The sequence below is a fragment of the Pinus tabuliformis genome, chromosome 6, assembly GCF_031772625.1.
Source record: "Pinus tabuliformis cultivar Carrire ecotype Pingquan chromosome 6, CPIR1, whole genome shotgun sequence".
Lineage (NCBI taxonomy): Eukaryota > Viridiplantae > Streptophyta > Pinopsida > Pinales > Pinaceae > Pinus > Pinus tabuliformis.
Window position 1 is genome coordinate 1308340071 of NC_142292.1, and position 20434 is coordinate 1308360504.

General features: G+C 38.9%; 1 protein-coding gene across 3 annotated transcripts in view; it reads right to left on the minus strand.

Annotated features, from left to right (window-relative positions):
- LOC149263420 (protein TIC 22, chloroplastic-like) overlaps positions 1–20434 on the minus strand; it is a 394728-nt gene that overhangs the window by 185192 nt on the left and 189102 nt on the right. For 2 of the 3 annotated variants that reach the window (XM_089426260.1, XM_089426263.1), the window contains exon 4: positions 886–942. The exons of the other annotated variant lie outside the window; for it this stretch is intronic. In XM_089426260.1, coding sequence (XP_089282386.1) covers positions 886–942 — 57 coding nt within the window. The remainder of the gene's footprint in view (positions 1–885; positions 943–20434) is intronic. 3 annotated transcript variants of the gene reach the window in all.

Sequence of the window (20434 nt, forward strand, 5' to 3'; positions counted from 1 at the left end):
TGGATATAATGTATTGTAACATTGAAAGGAATATAATGAAAAATCAATCTAGTTTTCACAGTTTTGGATTCCAAAAGAAAATATCTGCATATATTTTTTATGTTCTCGCCATTGTATATTTTTTCTGTTTTTTAAGAATTTGTTTACAGGTAATTTTTGTACAAGGTTAAAACCTACATGCAAGATTAATAATGTAAGAACTTGAGGGTGATTGATACAAATAATTTTAATTTTAAAGACTTCAGACGTAATAAGATTTTATATCGGTCACAATACAAGCAACTATCAGAACAGACAAGATATGCCATAGAGCACTGTAAATGTGACAATTTCTGCCAGGCAGGGAAGCTCATTCAACCTTAAATGGGAAAATTTGCAAATTAGAAGCCAATCTTTTACTAAGTAGGATCTATAGTTTTTTCAGTAGAATACTAAATCCAAATGAGCACAAAATCTAACAATCCAGGATTTGTTAAGTGGTTTTGTTAACTATAAAGCTAAAACTCTAATGCTACCATAACCTTCTGATTTCGTCTTTCATTTATGTTCCTAATTTTTAAATGGGAATAATGATTCAAGGATGCTAGAAGTATATGAAGAATCATAATTAGCATATGCAAATAATTTGGAGACATTTTTCCAAAGCAGAACTTCTTTATATCTCGATTCTTACTTACAAATATAGACTTACATAAAGCATTCGCTTAAATTTTAAAGCCATTACAACAGTGAACGTTTGACAACAGAAATATATCTTTATTGCATTTTCCCAGTTTAATAACAAAAGCATGGAATGGGTCCGCAAAATGTATGTAAATGGAATCATCTAGATCAAGTAAAGTAAATCTAACAATTCAAAGCGTGGTACATGTTTAAGTGGAAAACCTGAAAAACAGGTACCCCAGGGAAAGAATGTCCAGGAATTCCTGCTTTTAAAGCCGTCTGTAAGATGTATATGCCATGCAAAATGTTACCATTTTCCAAATATGATTGAACAGATATTATATTTTCATACTAAAGTTGTGTTTTACTAAGCAAGTTCCTTGTAATGTAACAATGTAACTAAGATGCAGATAAATCAAACTGGTATAATAATTCTAGACTAGAATATTTGAACTCTAACATCATGTGAGCATCTATCAAGCATTGTATAAGGTAAATATAGCTTTAACTGGTCCATTTCGAGTAATTAACAGTGGAATCAATAACTAACTTTGTAGATATCTTCAGTCCAATATCTAATACCAGGAAATGATGTTATTCCCATTCTTTCTTCCTAGATTTCATTCTATGGCTACCCCTGACTAGAAACTAATATTCTACGTCTTTGAATAATACCATAAGTAAAGGCAAAGGAACCAAGTAGAAATTGATACCCTCAAAGGAATACAATACATGAAAAGATGTACCCAAATACATGATATACTTGATGGAGTAAAACACCGCTCAAGTTACTATGCTATGTTTTAGTCTTAATGTTAAGATGGTATTAATTGCATCTGAGCAATATGTAGTAGTGTTATGTGGTTAACGCACCATAACTGTGTTGGGTAATATAAATTGTGTTACAAGGCATGATGTAAGTGAGAGAATGGTATGTATATACATAGTAAAATAAGGCAACAACCCTTGAGCTAGCCTTGTGATGTAATCGTTGAAGCATAAATATATGAAACATATATGACTCTCTCCATATTATGCATTCATCAATGTGTGTGTTCATTAAAAACTAACAATGTATCCAAGCATTGATACCCAAAGCCTCTGATCATAGACAAGTTTGTAAAGGTTGACATGATTATTCAAGTAAAAAGAAAAATCAAGCAAATCTTTAAGAGAACATACGCAATGAAGGTTGTATCTAAGGAATCGACCTGCCCATAAAATCGAGTGAATATTTAAGAGAATATATGCAATGAAGGTTGTATCTAAGTAATCAACCTGCCCATGTGGTGCAAGTAACCAAGGATGAAATGAACAAAATTCATTTACTAACAGTATCCAACACAAGGAAAAAAAAAGGCATAAATCCATGTAGGACAAATTTATAAAATATAATGTATAAGATAATAATGAATCATATGATTACAATGCCATGTGACAGCACTTTTACGCATTGATTGGTCATCGTGGTTGATAGGTCATGTCATTTAGTGAGGATGTGACACTTCATTTATATTTATTTATTTGGTGTTTTCGATATATATATATATATATATATAGAGAGAGAGAGAGAGAGAGAGAGAGAGAGAGAATATGTTCATTATATTGCCTTCCCTTTTAGAAATGGTTCGTCCTCAAACGATTTTTATGGAAAAATACTATCCCTTGTTTTGGCTTGCAATGCCTTTCATGATTCTCTCTTCTTATAGCTATGGTGGTTTATGATACAAGACAATATGATCTTTCAAGTGTTGAGAAAAATTGTCAAATTGTGAAAGGATCTACCCACCCTAATTCCATCTTTGTGGAACTCCATGTTTATAACTTTATACTAGTGTTATCAAAATCAAATTGATCATTGAATTGATTGACCCCAAAAACCAAAACTAAACAAAAACAGGAAACAAAAGTATCCCATGTTAGTTTTGATCGATTTGGTAGCATCATACAGGGGTTCTAGTCTCGATTTGTGTCTAAGAGGCTAAGGAACACAAGATCTCCAAAACCTAGAAAATGTTTCGTGAGATAAGCTTGCAAAACACCATAATAAAATTAATTAGTCATCATTTACATATTTCCTAACTTTAACTTGGAAAAAGTGGTTACTTAAAGTGAATTAATTGAGGAGATCGACTTGTGCTCTAGAGACTTCTAGAAAATGACTCGGATCAAGTTTGATATGATCTTAGTCATTGCTGAGGATCTATCATGGTCGTCGGAGCTCCAGCGAGAGATTATAAGAGCAAGTTGATGGGATGGAAAGAGACGCGAGAGGGGACTGAGTTACCTTGGCAGATCGAGTTATCCAGTTGCAATGACTCAGCAAGGAAGAGAGCTTGGGCCAGAGAAGGACAACATCAGTGATTGAGAGAGTAGCAAAGGAGAATTCCGAAGAGCTTCCCGACAATTTTCCAGTGCTGGAGAGGTGGGAAAACAAAGGCTGAAATTATTCTACAAAGAGGCCGAAAAGCCAATGCGAGTAGCCAGAAACCCTAGTGCGAGTGTCGGAAAGAGGGTTGTTTCAGTTGTTGAAGGCCAGGAGATCACTTGGAAAGCAGAGCGAGTCATTTCCAATGGCAAAGGGAGGCTAGACGGCTCAGTTAGAGCTTAGTAGTAGGTCGTGCGAATTTCCCAAGAAAAACAGATTGAGTTGCCAGTCAGAGGGTTCGAGCAAGCCAAAGGGAGGTCGAATTGTTTGTAGAAGGGAGAAAATTTCTCCAATAATTTTTGCCAAATCATTTCTAGAGGATTGCTAGTTGGGCATCCAGTTGTAATAATTTTCATTTATTGCATAATAAAATAAACCCTCGTCTGTTGCACTGATTTTCCCTTCAGGTTTTTTCTGAGGACGTTAGTCCAAAAATTATTGTGTCGATTTTTATGTGTGTGCATCTATTTCTCAGTTCTTGATTTTATTTTCCACAATGTATTTTATGGTGAATATTGAAATTGTGAGTTATTCAATAATTTGTGTAAACAATTAAACTACTAACAATTAGGAGAATAAAATCCAATAATTGCAATCAAGAGATTTTCACATGGAAACAGAGCATGCACAGTAGCTTGGTGGATAGTGACAGTATGTTACAGATATCAGACACCAGCAGTGTGGTCCAACTATAGAGGAGAGATGTTGGAGTGGAGAGAACACCTTCCTCGCTAAGAGGGAGTGTTAATTTTGATTGATTTGGTGGCATCGGAAGTTCCAATCTCTATTTGTGTCTAAGAGGCTAAGGAACACGAGATCTACAAAAACCAGAAAAGGTTTCGCAAGATAAGCTGGCAAAACACCTTAATTAAATTAATTAGCCATCATTTAAACATTTCCTAAGTCTAACTTACGAAAATTGGTTAATTAAAGTGAACTAATTAAGGAGATCAACTTGTGCTCTAAACAATTCTAGAAAATGACTTGGATCAAGCCTTAGATGAGCTTAGTCGTTGATGAGGATCTAATCATGGTCGTTGGAGCTCCAAAGAGATATTACAAGAGCAAGCCGATGGGATCGAAAGAGACACAATATAATGACCATAAACTGAATTTCGGTAATAACCAGAACTAAATACAGTAAGAACAAAACTGAACCGGAATACAATAAAAGAATTTGGACACCTACCTGAACTGTTGCTTGCTCTGGTGTTGCTCTGGTGATGTTGATGGCGTTGTGGTTGCTTCTGATACCAATTACCGGGAAACCAATTCCACCCAGCCTAGACTGAGCAAAGCCTGGCTGCTCAATCCAGTAAGCTTCCCAACAGAAGCTTACTGTCCCCCGTGCCCAGAACCTCAGACTGATTAAAGCTCTTCCAATGGCAAAATCTCTCTCACTGCTGAATTCCTCCTCTGGTTTCTCGCTCTGTTCTTTTTCCCCCCTGTTCTCGGTTCAGACCTCCGGTTTTAACCACGGGCTTGGCGGTGGCCGCCCTCCCGCATGCAACCACCGCCTCCCTCCCTGTTGCCACGCTCCTGTCCACGTCTCTCAGACCAGAAGCTAATCCCTTCGTGCTTTATGACTCAGTCACGTGGTTGGCCTTTAACTCTATTATGTTTTATGTATTTGATTTTGGGTATTCGTTTCTAAATTATAAAGTTTGTTTTGTATTTTTAATATGATTTTCATATATATTCTAAATATGAAGTTTCATTAATATTATTTTAAATATAAAGTTTATAACTTTATATTAATTAATTATTATATTTTTTTTTATTATTTCTTAACTTTTATAAATGGGTCATTACATACACTCCCCCTTCAGAAAACTTCGTCCCGAAGTTAGAGTTTTATCTTATCTGATTACTTATGATAGTAATTAGTACCCCCTTCTTAGTTTTAAAATTTTATTTTAATATCAAGAGACTAAAACAAAATTAGAATTTTAGGTTTATGATTTTAATGGATATATCGTGCTCCATCCAGGTTCCCAAGCTATTCTAAAATCAACCTATCCTTCCTAATCTCTTCCGCTCCCATCCTATCCGTCCTCTACTGGAGTATGCCATGGCGTCAGTTTTACTGACCCGACCATTCATAAACTCTAAGGTGACAGCGTCGGTTATACCGACCTGATCCCTAGTAGGCATCCGGCAGTCATCATCACACGTCTAGGGGAGCGTGACTCGCACAGTCCTCCCATGACTCCAAGGTTCGGAGGACAAATGGTGTGCAACACCTCCACCCCTCCCAATAGAACTCAAGGCTAACACCCTATCATAGAATCACTTGGAGCTTTAATTGTTCTGAGGTTCTGTCATCACGTGGTCATCCCGGTAACTGTCTATTACCTGCAATCGTACACTTATCCATGCATCCGTAAAATGTGCATCAGCATATTCAAAATAACTCACATATTATTCCCTTATTAATTCATTTATGATACTACAGTACAGCATATTTTTCTATATTCCACGCATGTCTTTTGTCTTTCATCTAGAATGTATTCACTTCCTGATTTCTATCCCATTGATCATATTGACATGTATAAATAAATTAGATCTATAATATCTTAATTTCTATCAGAAGTAAAATCATTCAACTGTCTTAACTTTACTTCGACAACTATAATTTAGTAAAATGAACCACATATATTGTTTTGGTATCCATGTACCTGCAGGAATTAAACATATATTATGCCCCAAAATTTCACGTTTATCCATAATCATTCAAAATGTTTCTGAGTCTCTGATTGTAGTGAAGTAAATATATACTAAACATAATTTAAAGTTCTTCAAAATTGACATAGATTAGGGTATCTTTGGCATATGTCCTCTGTATCTTCCCAAGTTGCTGATCCAGGACTATACTTGTCCCATTGGACCTTAACTTGGTCCACCAGGCGATTCCTCAGCTGTCGAACCCTACGTTCCAGTATACGTAATGGTTCGACCGTTACGACTCCCTCGTCCGATACCTGCAATTCCTTCCATTGAAGGTTATGAGATAGATCAGCTATATAATGCCTTAATACAGAAACATGAAATACATTATGAATTCTATGCAGGTGAGGTGGCAGGGCAAGACGATAGGCAACAGGTCCAACTCTTTCCATGACTTTAAATGGTCCAATAAATCGGGGTGACAACTTTGTCCCTTTTCCGAATCGAATAGTACTTTTATTTGGTTTGATGCGGATGAAGACCTGATCCCCTACTTCATACCTCCTATCAATTCGGTGAGCATCCGCATAACTCTTTTGTCTATCCTGTGCTTCCTTTAATCTTTGTCTAATTTGTCTTACCTGCGCTTCCATTTCATGGATTAATTCTGGTCCTATTATCACTCGATCTTCTAACCTGTCCCAACTTAACGGAGTTCTGCAAGGTCTGCCATATAAAGCTTCAAATGGAGGCATCCCAATCGAACTGTGGTAACTGTTGTTGTATGCAAATTCGACTAAGGGTAAGTACTTTTCCCAATGTGATTGCTGATCCATCACATACATTCGCAACATGTCTTCAAGTACTTGATTTACCCTTTCAGTTTGCCCATCAGTCTCAGGATGGTAAGCAGTGCTTAAATTTAGCTGAGTACCTAAGGTTGTTTGCATACAAGTCCAGAATCTAGAAGTGAATCGCGAATCTCTATCGGATATAATCTTTTTAGGTACTCCATGAAATCTAATAACTTCATTTACGAATACTCGAGCTACGTCAGCAACATCGTAAGTATCTCTTACGGGAATGAAATGGGCGCTTTTCGTTAATTTATCCACCACTACCAAAATGGCATTGTGTCTTTGAGAAGTAAGAGGTAGTCCAGTGATAAAATCCATCGAAATGGTCTCCCATTTAGACATAGGAATGTCGTGGGGTTATAAGAGGCCCGCTAGGTGACAATGATCTGCCTTTACTTGCTGACATTCCAAACATATTGCAACAAATTGAGTGATATCATGCTTCATGCGTGCCCAAAAGAAGAGTTTCTTGGTATCCGCATACATCTTCCCTACTCCAGGATGAGCACAATATACTGCTCTGTGGGCTTCCCCAAAGATGGTATCTCGAAGATCTTTATCATCAGGAATATACATCCTTCCATGGAATCGTAAGATCCCATCGTTTTCTAATTCATATCCCTCAAATTTAGATTCTTTTGCCCTATTACCTTCAAGACTTGCTCTTACCTTTAAATACCAGCTGTCTTTTATAAGATGATCCAGTACTCGTTGTCTTAAGTCTACTTTAATGGGTATGAGAGAAAATATCCGAGGTCTTCTGCTTAAAGCATCTGCTACCACATTCTCCTTTCCCTTAATGTATGATATTTCGAAGTCATATTCACTTAGGAATTCGCTCCAGCGCCTTTGCCTGGCATTTAAGTCTCTTTGGGTGAACAAATATTGTAGACTTTGATGGTCGCTTTTGAGTGTAAAACTTCGTCCTACTAGATAGTGCCTCCAAATCTTTAAAGCTAGCACTACAGCGGCTAGTTCTAAATCGTGAGTAGCATAGAGTTCTTCATGAGGTTTTAACTTTCTGGAAACATATGCTACCACTCCCCTATCCTGCATCAACACTGCACCCAGCCCTTGTTTGGATGCATCAGTACATACAGTAAAATCTTTGTCCATGTCTGGGACTCTTAGGATTGGTGCACTGGTGAGTAGTCTTTTGAGTTCAGAGAATGCTTTATTACATTCCTCGGTCCATTCGTACTTAACACCTTTACGCTGAAGGGTGGTAATTGGCTTTGCGATTTTGGAGAATCCCTCCACAAATCTTCGGTAATAACCGGCTAAACCCATAAAGCTTCGTATCTCATGTGCATTTTTCGGTATTGGCCAATCCATGATTGCTTTTACCTTCTCAGGATCTACTGAAATCCCTTCACCTGATATGATGTGACCCAAATAATGAATCTTTTCCTGAAAGAATGAACACTTGGATAGTTTTCCATATAACCGATGTTCTCTAAGGCAGGACAATACTATCCGCAAATGATCTTCATGCTCTTTCTCATTCTTGGAATAGATGAGAATATCATCTAAAAAGACTTGCACAAATTGATCAAGATATTCACGGAAAACACTGTTCATAAGATTCATGAATACGGCTGGTGCATTTGTTAATCCAAAGGGTACCACCGTAAATTCATAGTGTCCAAAACGTGTCCGGAATGCAGTCTTAGAAATATCATTTTCAGAAATCCTTAGCTGATGGTATCCTGAGCGAAGATCAATTTTTGAAAAGACAGCAGCTCCTTTCATTTGATCGAAAAGATCATCGATTCGAGGCATAGGGTATTGATTCTTTACTGTAGCTCGATTCAAGTCTCGATAATCTATGCATAATCTTAAAGATCCATCTTTCTTCTTCACAAAAATTACAGGAGCGCCCCAAGGTGATGAACTAGGCCGAATATGCCCTATATTCAGTAGTTCCTTTAATTGAATTTGCAATTCCTGAAGTTCTGGAGCTGTCATTCTATAAGGCGTTTTAGAGATTGGTTGGGTACCTGGTTTTAATTCAATAGTGAGATCCAATTCTCTTACCGGGGGTAATTCAGGTAGTTCTTTTGGAAATATATCTGGGAATTCGGCTAACACCGGATATTGTTCTAAGGATGGCCCTTTTCCATGGCTTACTTCTTGAATTGCATAAGCCTGACAACCTTTCCTTAAACAACGCTTCATCTGCGTTGCTGAAATGTAGCGTAAGGAAACTTCCCTCCTGATTCCTTGGATTTGGATTACTTCTCCTTCATCATTTATGCCTAGAATCCTTTTCCCATAACAGTCTACCCAAGCTTGGTGAGCTTCTAGCCAGTCCATACCTATGATAAGATCATACGTTCCTAAAGCTGTGACATAAACTTTCAGTTTAGTCGTACAGACCCCTAGGTCAATTTTGCATTGATCCACACTCAAGCCCACGGTTTGGAGTTCTCCTGAGGCTAGTTCCACTTGGTGGAAATCATTTTGTCTACGAGCTGCCAACCCACATTTGTTTAATGCATATGATGAAATGAAACTATCTGTGGCACCAGTGTCAAATAAGATTTTGAGTTTTATACCATTGATAATACCTGAAGATTCCACTACCGTGGATTGATGTGCTGCTTGGTCGTTGTCGACTACTGCGTGAATTCTATGATTACCTCGATTGTTTGATATCGGTCCCTTTCCAGTCCTATGCAATATATTCGGCGAAGCTTCTGGGCAGTCACGTTGAAAATGCGGTCCCCCACATCCCCAACAATTAAGCTGCATTGACCCTCTTGAATCGGGACGTGAATTTCTAGAGAACGAGTTTCGTCCTCTCATGTTGATTCCTCTCGAATTTCTTCCTCTACTGGCAGTCCCTTGAGATGTCCATGCACTGGTGTTTGATGATTCCGCGGTTATAGTGTTTACTGCCATGGAAGCTCTTGTCCCCACATTTCTTGGGGTAAACCTGTTACCGTAAGGTGACCTCGAGCCACCTTCTCTGAAGAAGTTTCGGGGGGTCTTTCCTGGAAATCCTGGTTGGATAGGCCCTGTTGGCCCCATATCTTTTTTGATTCCAAGATGTTCTTCTGCATAACGACCACATTCGACTGCCTCGGCTACTGATGATGGTTTCCACATGCTTACCAAGGCTCTGATGCAAGGATTTAACCCAAATATGAAGCGTTCAGCTTGACGTTCATCAGAGTCTAAGTAGTGAATGTATTTTACCAGCTCCATAAACCTTATCTCGTATTCTTCCACCGTTTTACTTCCCTGAATTAATGTATGAAAGGCTCTGGCTTGCTGCTGTTGAAAGTATGGAGGTAAATACTTTGCGCGGAACCTTTCCTCAAATAGTTCCCAAGGGACATTATCCGATGTAAGGTGTAACTGCTTCTCCAGATTTCCCCACCAAATCAAGGCGCTTTCCTTTAATTGAAATACGGCAATTTTTGTTTTTGCAGAAGAAGAATATTTTCTTAACCTAAAGCACCGGTTCATTCCTTCTAACCACGCTTCAGCGCGCTCACCTGCTCGACCTCCTGAGAATTCTGGGAGTCTAATTTTCTGAAGCTCCCTGGAAATGTCTTCTTTCGGTCTTCTGGGCTCATAATTATTTGGTTCCGCTGAACTAGTGGCTACATGCTGAAATTCCTCTTTGGTTTTAGCCTTAGTTGATTCCTTTAATGTCTCCAATAAGGCTTCCAAAGAGTTCATTATCACAGTCAACTCTGGCGCTGGGGCGTTTGATGTTGATAATGGTCTAGGTGGTGACGATTGTGATGGGGATGATGATGGCGATGGTGGCGGCATTAATGGTGGTGATGCTGCCTGGTCACGTCGTCATCACTCATATGTCCTTACCATTGTAATGGTCCCTGAACACATAATAAAATTTCTATAAAAATTTGAGGTAGACAACCGAATTTAACACATAATTTTCTTTTGCAACTTCACATTTGTAAACGGGTATAGTTTTGCTATTTTTATCCGCTAGGCGGATCTTACTGGTACCGAGGTCAAGGAGGGTGGTCTCGCGACCTCCTTGTCCTAATGCAGGGTATTCGATCCTAATATGAATAATGCAGAAGTATGGTTATAGACTCCTAACGATTGGGATAATTTCTCTGTCTGGAATGATTTGCTTCAGTGGAGGAATCACATGTATAATACTGTAATAAATTCATTTAAAGATTTTTCAAATACAAACACCCAGATTCCTCAACTTGGATATGGTGACAAGGCATGGAGCATTAACAAGCTTGCTCGTTTGGCCCGCAAGCAAGGTCTTTATGATGTGTGTGTAACTGAGCTGAACAAAAATGCTGGCTATTTCACAACGGAAGTTCAAGCACGAAAGATTTGTGAAAATAAGAGAACAAGCAAAAACTTATTTAGAAATGAGAGGGGAATTAAGAACTGGGATCAATTTAATTAATAGTACCAATCTGGAAAATTTTCCAAGTCAACACCGGGCAGAGATTTTCCGCCTTAAGGGAGAATATTTCCAGAAAATGAATAACGGTACCTATGCTAATGAGGCATATTCCTCTGCGATCGGACTCTCCAGGAATTTATCTAAAGGATGGATAAGCTGGGGAAACTATTGTGACCAGGTTTATAAAGAGAGTAATGAAGAGCTATTGCTAGAATAGGGAGTACGATGCTTTCTTGAAGGCATTAAGTATGGGATTTCAAATCCTAGAACTTACTTAGCACGTGTTCTGTATTTATTGAGCTTTGACACGATAAATGAGCCTGCGGGGAAAGCGTTTGATAATTACTTGGATCAGATACCTCACTGGGTTTGGCTGTCATGGATACCTCAGCTACTGCTTTCCCTGCAAAGGCCTGAGGCATCTCATTGCAAGCTTGTTCTTCTCAAAATAGCAACAGACTACCCACAGGCTCTTTATTATTGTTTGCAAACATATTTGATAGAACATCGTAACGTTGCTAACAAATCAGAACTGGGAAGGGGAACTGTAGCTGCTTGGCAACGGGTTCAACAGTTACCTGCCTCAGTTGTTAGTTCATCTTCTCTAAATTCAGCGGAAAGTAATTCGGTAGCCTCGCATCGAAGTGCAAGCAAACTGACCTTTGAAGTTGTAAATAATCAACTTCCCCAGGCTGGCACTTTGACTGCTCATAGTGATGGTTCAAATCTTCAAGGACAAGAATCAGACAGAACACAATCATATGATGGGAATATTTCTGGAGGCTTGGAATCATTTCAGTCAAATTTTGTGGGGAAAAATTATTCTAAATGTGGCGTTAGGTGTAATGCTGGCTTTTGTTGGAAAGCATCAGAAGTGATGGCACTTGAAGCCGCCATGAATGTCATGGACACTCTGAAGAACATGCACAGAAATTTGGCCTGTGAGCTTCAGGTTTTTCTAAATGAAATTGGTAAAAGATTTATCCATTTTCCTGAAGAAAAACTTCTTTCTGAAGTCCATGCACTCGTGCACCAATGTTACAAGTATCCTACCGTGACAACAACAGAGGTTCCCAAATCTCTCAAGAATGAGCTCTCGAAGTTGTGTAGGGATTTCTTTCCATCAGGCGGTATGAACGAAAATGTTAAGTTTGTGAATGAGTACAAACGGGACTTTGAGCGAGATCTTGATCCGGCCAGTACATCGACATTTCCAGCTACACTCTCAGATTTGACTGAGCGTTTGAGACATTGGAAGAATGTTCTGCAAATCAACGTGGAAGACAGGTTTTCTGCTTTCTTGAAATTAGAGGAAGAAAGCAATGTCCTGAATAAGTTCCATGTGGTTGATATGGAAGTTCCAGGACAGTACCTTGTAGAACAGGATTTTGCACCTGATCATTCAGTGAAGTTGGATAGAATTGGGGCTGATTTGCAGATAGTGCGAAGACATGGAAGCAACTTCCGTCGATTGACACTAGTTGGTTCAGATGGTTCTCGACGTCATTTTCTATTACGCCCACTAACTCCTGGGGAAGAACCTTCACGAATGGTACAATTGTTTCGTGATTTAAACAGGTTGTTTGACAAACACAAGGAATCCAGACGCAGGCATCTTGCGTTTCACGCTCCAATCATTATACCAGTTTGGCCACAGGTTTGGTGTTCGACTCCACTCGAATAGGAAGAAGTCGAAGATTCAAGTTGCTGTTGAACTACTCCTCCATCGAGAACAGAATTTGATGTAGAAGGAAGGAAAAAAATTGCCATTGGGCTCTGTAAAACTCGATCAGCCCGTGTTCTTCTTCTGCACCTTTTGAACAGGGAAGAAAACGCCTCCCGCCTCCAGTTTGGGTCGGATCCAGATTAAACGCATAACCTGTGCGTTCCAACAACCGCGTTTTACCAATCTCGTTCTGGGTCCATTCTCAGACTCGACCAAAGATTCGGCTGGTAAAATTACAACTCCCGCAGTTTGTCCATGCTTTTCTTCTCCGCGCGAAGCGTCCGGAATCACTGTAAAACGCCGTAGAGACTCACGCGGGGACTGGATTAATTCGAATTAAAATTCCCTCACTCAAAATTCTTTCAAAGGAGACAAATTACCACTGTAAAACGCCGTAGAGAGCTCACGCGTCTAGGGTTTTGTGGTAACACACAGCGCTCGTAAAGATTGCTGGTCCAAGAACGAAAAGCCAGATGCGTTTAGGGAAGGGGCCGTCTCTATGAAACCGTAAAAATGTAGCCGAGAATTTTTTTTTTTACAAGTTTTTACGCAGCAGAATTAAATCACAGAGTGTACAAGAGCGTAGGGCCTGGGAGGTCCCGAAGGGTTTGAACACGCGCTCTGATACCATGTATAACGACCATAAACTGAATTTCGGTAATAACCAGAACTAAATACAGTAAGAACAAAACTGAACCGGAATACAGTAAAAGAATTTGGACACCTACCTGAACTGCTGCTTGCTCTGGTGTTGCTCTGGTGATGTTGATGGCGTTGTGGTTGCTTCTGATACCAATTACCGGGAAACCAATTCCACCCAGCCTAGACTGAGCAAAGCCTGGCTGCTCAATCCAGTAAGCTTCCCAACAGAAGCTTACTGTCCCCCGTGCCCAGAACCTCAGACTGATTAAAGCTCTTCCAATGGCAAAATCTCTCTCACTGCTGAATTCCTCCTCTGGTTTCTCGCTCTGTTCTTTTTCCCCCTGTTCTCGGTTCAAACCTCCGGTTTTAACCACGGGCTTGGCGGTGGCCGCCCTCCCGCATGCAACCACCGCCTCCCTCCCTATTGCCATGCTCCTGTCCACGTCTCTCAGACCAGAAGCTAATCCCTTCGTGCTTTATGACTCAGTCACGTGGTTGGCCTTTAACTCTATTATGTTTTATGTATTTGATTTTGGGTATTCCGTTTCTAAATTATAAAGTTTGTTTTGTATTTTTAATGTGATTTTCATATATATTCTAAATATGAAGTTTCATTAAATATAAAGTTTATAACTTTATATTAATTAATTATTATATTTATTTTTTTTAATTATTTCTTAACTTTTATAAATGGGTCATTACACACAAGAGGGGAGCGAGTTACCTTGGCAAATCGAGTTATCCAATTGCAGTGACTCAGCAAGGAAGAGAGTTCGAGCCGGAGAATGATTGAGGGAGCAACAAAGAAGAATTTCGGAGAGTTTCGCAACATTTTGCTAGTGCCGGAGAGGCGGGAAAAGGGAGGCCAAAATTATTTTGCAGATATCGAATAGCCAATGTGAGTGCCGGAAAGAGGGTCATTTCAATTGTTGAAGGCCAGGAGATCACCTAGAAAGCAAAGCGAGTCATTTCCAGTGGCAAATGGAGTTTGGACGACTTAGTTAGAGCTAAGTAGTAGGTAGTATGAATTTGCTAAGTCAGTCAGTGTGAATTCCAAGCAGGTTGAGTTGTCAGTGAGAGGGTTTGAGCAGGCCAGAGGGAGACCGAATTGTTTGTAGAAAGGAGAAAAATTCTCGAATTGTTTTTGTCATATCATTTCCAGAGGATTGCCAGTTAGGAATCCAGTTGTAATAATTTCCATTTGCTACGTAATAAAATAAACCCTCATATGTTGCAACAATTTTCCCTTCAGGGTTTTTCTGGGGACGTCAGCCCAAAAATTATTGTGTCGATTTTCATGTGTGTGCATCTATTTCTTAGTTCCTGATTTTATTTTTTGCAACGTATTTTATGGTGAAAATTGCAATTGTGAATTATTCAATAATTGTTGTAAACAATTAAATTGCAAACAGTTAGGAGAATAATATCCAGTAATTGCAATCAACAAATTTTCACATTCCACAAAACTAATCGACCAAAAAATAGATAATATATATATATATAGTCATGTGCATCCTTGTGAATCCAAACCATTATATATAAATATGCAAAGTTTCTCGTGCATATAGCAAGGATGCATATGACCAACATAGCACTGAGTGTAATTCATATCTAAACCCAAATGCATCACCAAAAATATTCTAAATGGCCACTAGAGTCCAAACACAAGCATGGTACTAATCAATAACTATAGTGTAGAGTCTCTAGACTTTACAATCTAATCATGAGAGAACCCTTTGAATTCTCATCATCTACATCCTCAACATGACTAGACTCAAAAACGGGATTCCAGCTTCATTCGCCTAACCTTGAAAGTACCCATCCAACAACAATGTTTAGATGCTCTGGTTATGGAAATGGGTCAAAGTCCATCCAAGATAGGTCTTTAGTGTGTGATGTCGTTGGCTAAGTCTCCACAACCCACTCTAGTGAGGGATCAATATCATCCAAGACTATGTCGCCTAATTTGAGGGTCTTGTTCAACAACTAGCTGCATCTCAATCTAAGGTCGTACTAAACAGAAACTATATCATTCAACCATTTTTGTTCCAAATGGTTTCAATTTTGTTCTATTAAAAAATTGGGTTTAAGTGGTCCCCATCATTAGTTGTATGATTATGTATCAAATTAGCCAACTTTAGTATTTATGTATGGAATTGGCCATTTCCAATGTGAATCCTTCAAATGGACCAGTATGACCTCGAGATAGGTCAGACACAACAATTTTGCCAAAACCAGTTCAGTGATGATAACATTGATTTATGCAATTCTTATAAAGAACTTGTTGTATTGTGATTCCCAAGATGACTTCTACTCTGAGACCCTATTGTACTAAGACCAATCCAAGTTTGTCTTTGAAGAAATGACTAAGGGCTTCGCCAAAATATTTGTAGCCTACTAATTTGTAGAGATATACTGAAGCTTCATTGCTCCATTTTGAATCCTCTCTCAAAGGAAGTGGTAATTGATCTCAATGTGTTTGGCCCTGTTGCCACACAATCTAGCAGGGGTTCTAGGAGGGGTACCTAAGGGACAACTACTAGACCAAATGACAACAATGGGACAAAGACCCAATGTCACCTCAATTAATGTCCCCTACTGTTTACAGACTCTCACCAATAGGAGGAGTCCCAGTATGAAGGAAATCACTTATAATGATGGGATCAATGATAAGATATTGAGTGATTTCCAAGGCCCATTCAAAGGAGAGGTTCAATTATGGCTTGTTGAAAGAAAATCTCTCCAAGAAAGACCTAAGAGGAGAGTCAAGACCTAGGTTTATGGATATTCAATGATGATGAGTATATCTAGGGTCAAGACTTCCAAGGTGAGTTAAGACCTCTCTAGGGGCTTTGCAAGATGATTCTTCTTCAAATAGGGTTTTCGCTCCACTAGAGAGACCTAAAAAGAAATCCAAGCAAAACCTAGGAATTTCAAGTAAACATGTTAGGAAGTCCTCTAATATGATCACTAGGTCAAGAAAGGGTAGAGAATGTTGGAAATACTAAGAGGGGGGTGAATCAGTATTCCTTTTCAATTATTATTTTTACCAGTTAGATCACTTATAATTAGAACACAAAATGAACAATAAGAATAAATACTTTTATTAATCTCTTCTTTACAATAAATTCAATACAATAATGTGTAGGGCTCCAACCTGTAGTTTGCCAAGCACCGACTTGAACTTCCCAAGGCTCCAACTTTGTCACTTTGAGGCACCAACCTCTAGGGCTGCAACCCTATCTCTAGTACAGGCTCCAACTTGGTCTCTTGAGGACTCATATCCTCTAGGGCTCCAACCCTATCTTTCAAGGCACCAACCTTGTCTCTATGAGGCTCCAACCCTCAACCTCAATTCGTCAAGATAAGTTTGATGATTCTTCACAGTGCCCAATATCTTCTTCAATGAGCCCTGTCAATCTCTTCAGCAATGTCTTCTCCAAATCACTTCATCAATGACAACCTTGTCTTCTTAGAAGGTGTCACCACTACTCTTCATGTCACCCAAACAAAATATCCAAGGTGACCTCATGATGGCTTCAATGCATCATGATCTCCAAGGGTGTCTCCAAGACTTCAATTAATGCTTGGTGATGCCTCAAGATGTCTTTAATCAATTGTCCCAAGAAATGTCTTCAATAGTTTTCTCAAGTTTGCATCTATCAACAAGTCTTCCCAAAATCTACACACTAGATTTCAAGAGACCTCCAACAATACTAGAGATGCTCCAAGATTCTTAAGTCATCAATGCTCTTAAGAAGTTGTTTCAACAAGACTTCAAGGATCCTTCAATAAAATATTTTCAATAAACCTTCAAGATACTTCATTAGAGCTACTTCATGGACCTCATCAAACAATGTTGCAATTTTGTTACAACAGTTATAATAAGGTTTATTCAATACTTCACCAAGACTTCTCTTCTACTGTAACTCTGCTCCAAAGGTGTCACAAGCTATCTTAATAGTCTTCCTTTAATGGATCATAAAACACTATCCTCAAAACTCCCAAAACACTGTCACTAGGTTGCTCCAAAGGATGCCTAATAGAGAGCTCACAAGAGATGCCAAATTCCCAACCAAGTGCCACAGGTTTGAATTATTAAGTGACACATCTCACAGGTCTGAGTTGGTAGGAGTCTACCCACAACACAAGCACAAGTCCGATCCAAAGTTTCCACAAGTCTAACCACAATAGATGTCGCAGGTCCTAGTACTTAAGCCACAGGTCCTGAAGTCTTGAGCACAGGTTCAAACTTTAATGTTTCTATCGCAGATCCAAGCTCTCCACTTGTCAATAAACCGAGTTCACACAGGTCCGACGAGTAAGGAATTGTTTTGAGGTCTTGTAACCCTTATCAAAGCTGCTGGAGACAGTCTACACACTTTCTTTAAGTCCGAGGAACTATAATTTGTGCTTGCCCCAATAGGTCCGAGACTACAATTAATAAGTCCAAGCTGGAATTCTCCACAGATCCGAAGGTGTTTACTTCTCTTCACACAGTCAAGTATCTATAATTTGTGCTTGCCCCAATAGGTCCGAGACTACAATTAACAAGTCCAAGCTGGAATTCTCCACAGATCCGAAGGTGTTTACTTCTCTTCACACAGTCAAGTATCGAAGTGTTATCTGATCACTGTTCAGCCTTCAAAAATCTGAGTTAGGTCTGTGTGAGGTCTTTCACATCTAAAGGTGATTGTACATTTAGCTAGAATGATAACCCAATAGCCCAAACATAAATGACTGTGCCCTCCTCAGCATTTTTGTCTTGTTGTTTTGTATTTCTTAAGTAATCTTCCCAAGTACTGTGATTGTTCACCGAAATTGCTTGGTCAAATGAATAGTCCAAACCTCCTTTTTATATGATTTTGACGTTAAGATGAATGGATATGTCTTATGGAGGGAGACTGACATGAATGACTGAGTGTAGGTCGGCTAGCCTTAAAAAATATTATTTTTAAACTTGAAAATTCATTTTCTCACAAACTATAAGGAGTTAGGAGATGAGTGAGGGCTCATTGGAAAGGTAAAAAAGTCCTCTACATGCTGGAGAAAGAGTCATTGTGAAATGATGTCTTCAAGATGTCAAAAAATTATTTTCTTTATGACTGTTTGGAATTTTTTTCATGTATAGGGTCAATGGGACTAGAATGAGGGTTTAGGGTATTTTCATTAGGGCTTCAAAAGAGGTCTCCAACCATCATTCAAGTGTGTCATCATTCATGTCATCATCAAGTGTGTCATCATTCATGTCATCATCTTGTTAAATGTCTAGGACAGAGTTTAGGGTGCCTTCACATGAGCTCTCCATTAGGATAGGTATCCTTATTTCATTAAAAACTAGGTCACTATGAGCATCAATCAAGGAGGGCATGTCATCATATAGATGAGGGCTATAGATTCATCAAGAGAAAGGACATCATGTTATTATGGCAAGGGCTTGTATATTAGGCACATAATTGGCACTTAGGGATTATACATCAATCTTCATGTTTAGGGCATCATGGGCATCTTAGACTTCTTCATTAATGGCTTGACATCTTCATAATGTAAGGGAAACCTTAGCATCTAGGTTTTACTTCATTAATGGCATCCTTAGCACCTAGGGTTTGCATGAGGTTCATGTATCACAAGAATATTTTCCATCTCCAATAATGCCATATTGACATCAATGACAACCTTGACCAACAGTCTCCCCCTTTGTCATTGATGGCAATATTCTTGCCCTTCCAACAATTTCTCCCCCTTTGACATCAATGGAAAATGGGGTGCCCAAGAACTCCCCCTATCAAGTTGCTTCTCTTCATCGTATTTTTTTCATCAATGATAGTTCTTCATAGATATGTTGCTCCTACTGTCATGGTGCTCTTGCTTCAATGAACTTGCTCCCCCTAAGCCTTTGCATGCCTTCATGGAAATGGATGAGGTAGATGATCAACTGACTCCCCCTGCTTGCATAAACTCCTCTAGCTCTTCTTTTTTCTTTAGACAAGAAAGATTGTTGCCTTGTGATCAAGTGGAAGACATCTTCAACAATGGTCCATCGGATGAGTAAAGGATTATGTTCTTCAATGGAGTTGCTCCCAAGAGATGATCTATCAAAAGATGATTGTCCATGTGTGACTCATCAAAGGTTTCATAGGGCTCTTTACGGATAGCTTCTGCAAGAATAGTCAAGAATCACAAGCTCCCCCTAACAGTATGCATGGTCTCCTTTTTGGAAGAATTTCACCATCAAAACTTGGAATATATACGCCAAAGATGTACTTATCAGATCAACAACATGGGTTGATGCCTTGAGTGTTCAAGACATTTTCTGATCCAATTTGCTTCCTTCTCCATACTTGTGTAACTTTCCTTTCATGCTTGGTAGTCATGGTTTTATCTTGTTTAGGGACCCAATTCAAGTTACAATTACGAGCCATATGACCAATATTATGACATTTGTAGCATTCAGTTTTGTACATAAATGAGGAAGCATAATTTCCTCCTGCAAAGTTGCTTCTGGGAAACTGATGGGGACCATTATATTTGTCCTTGTGGTATGCCCTACAATCCTTTTCCATGTGCCCAAAATTTGTAAAAGAATAGCAATAAGCAAAAAATATACTTTGGTACCTGGAGGATGGAGATTGCCTTGGTGTACTTCTAAAGTCATTCTGTCTTGGGATCCTTTTATCAAATTTATTGCTTCTTGCATTCTTGACACCATATGCATATCTTCTTGAAGAAGGGTTTCTTCCAATGTCATCTTGACTCTTCTCCTTGCTTTTGCTGGAACTGGGTCATTGATATTTCTTCCAAGCTACTCCACATCTTTGTTGTTTGAAGCATTAGGGTTTGCATCATTCCCTTTTTAGGATTCAAATGCATAACCAAGACCTAATTTATCGAGAGGAGATCTTTGATGACTTAGGATGTCATGTAAGGTTTGGGAGCTCTTTAGACTCTTATTCAGATGATCAAATTCTTTTCTCAGGAGATTAATTTCTTCTTTTAACATCTTGCATTCTTTATCCTTCTCGGCTAGATGGTTCTCCATT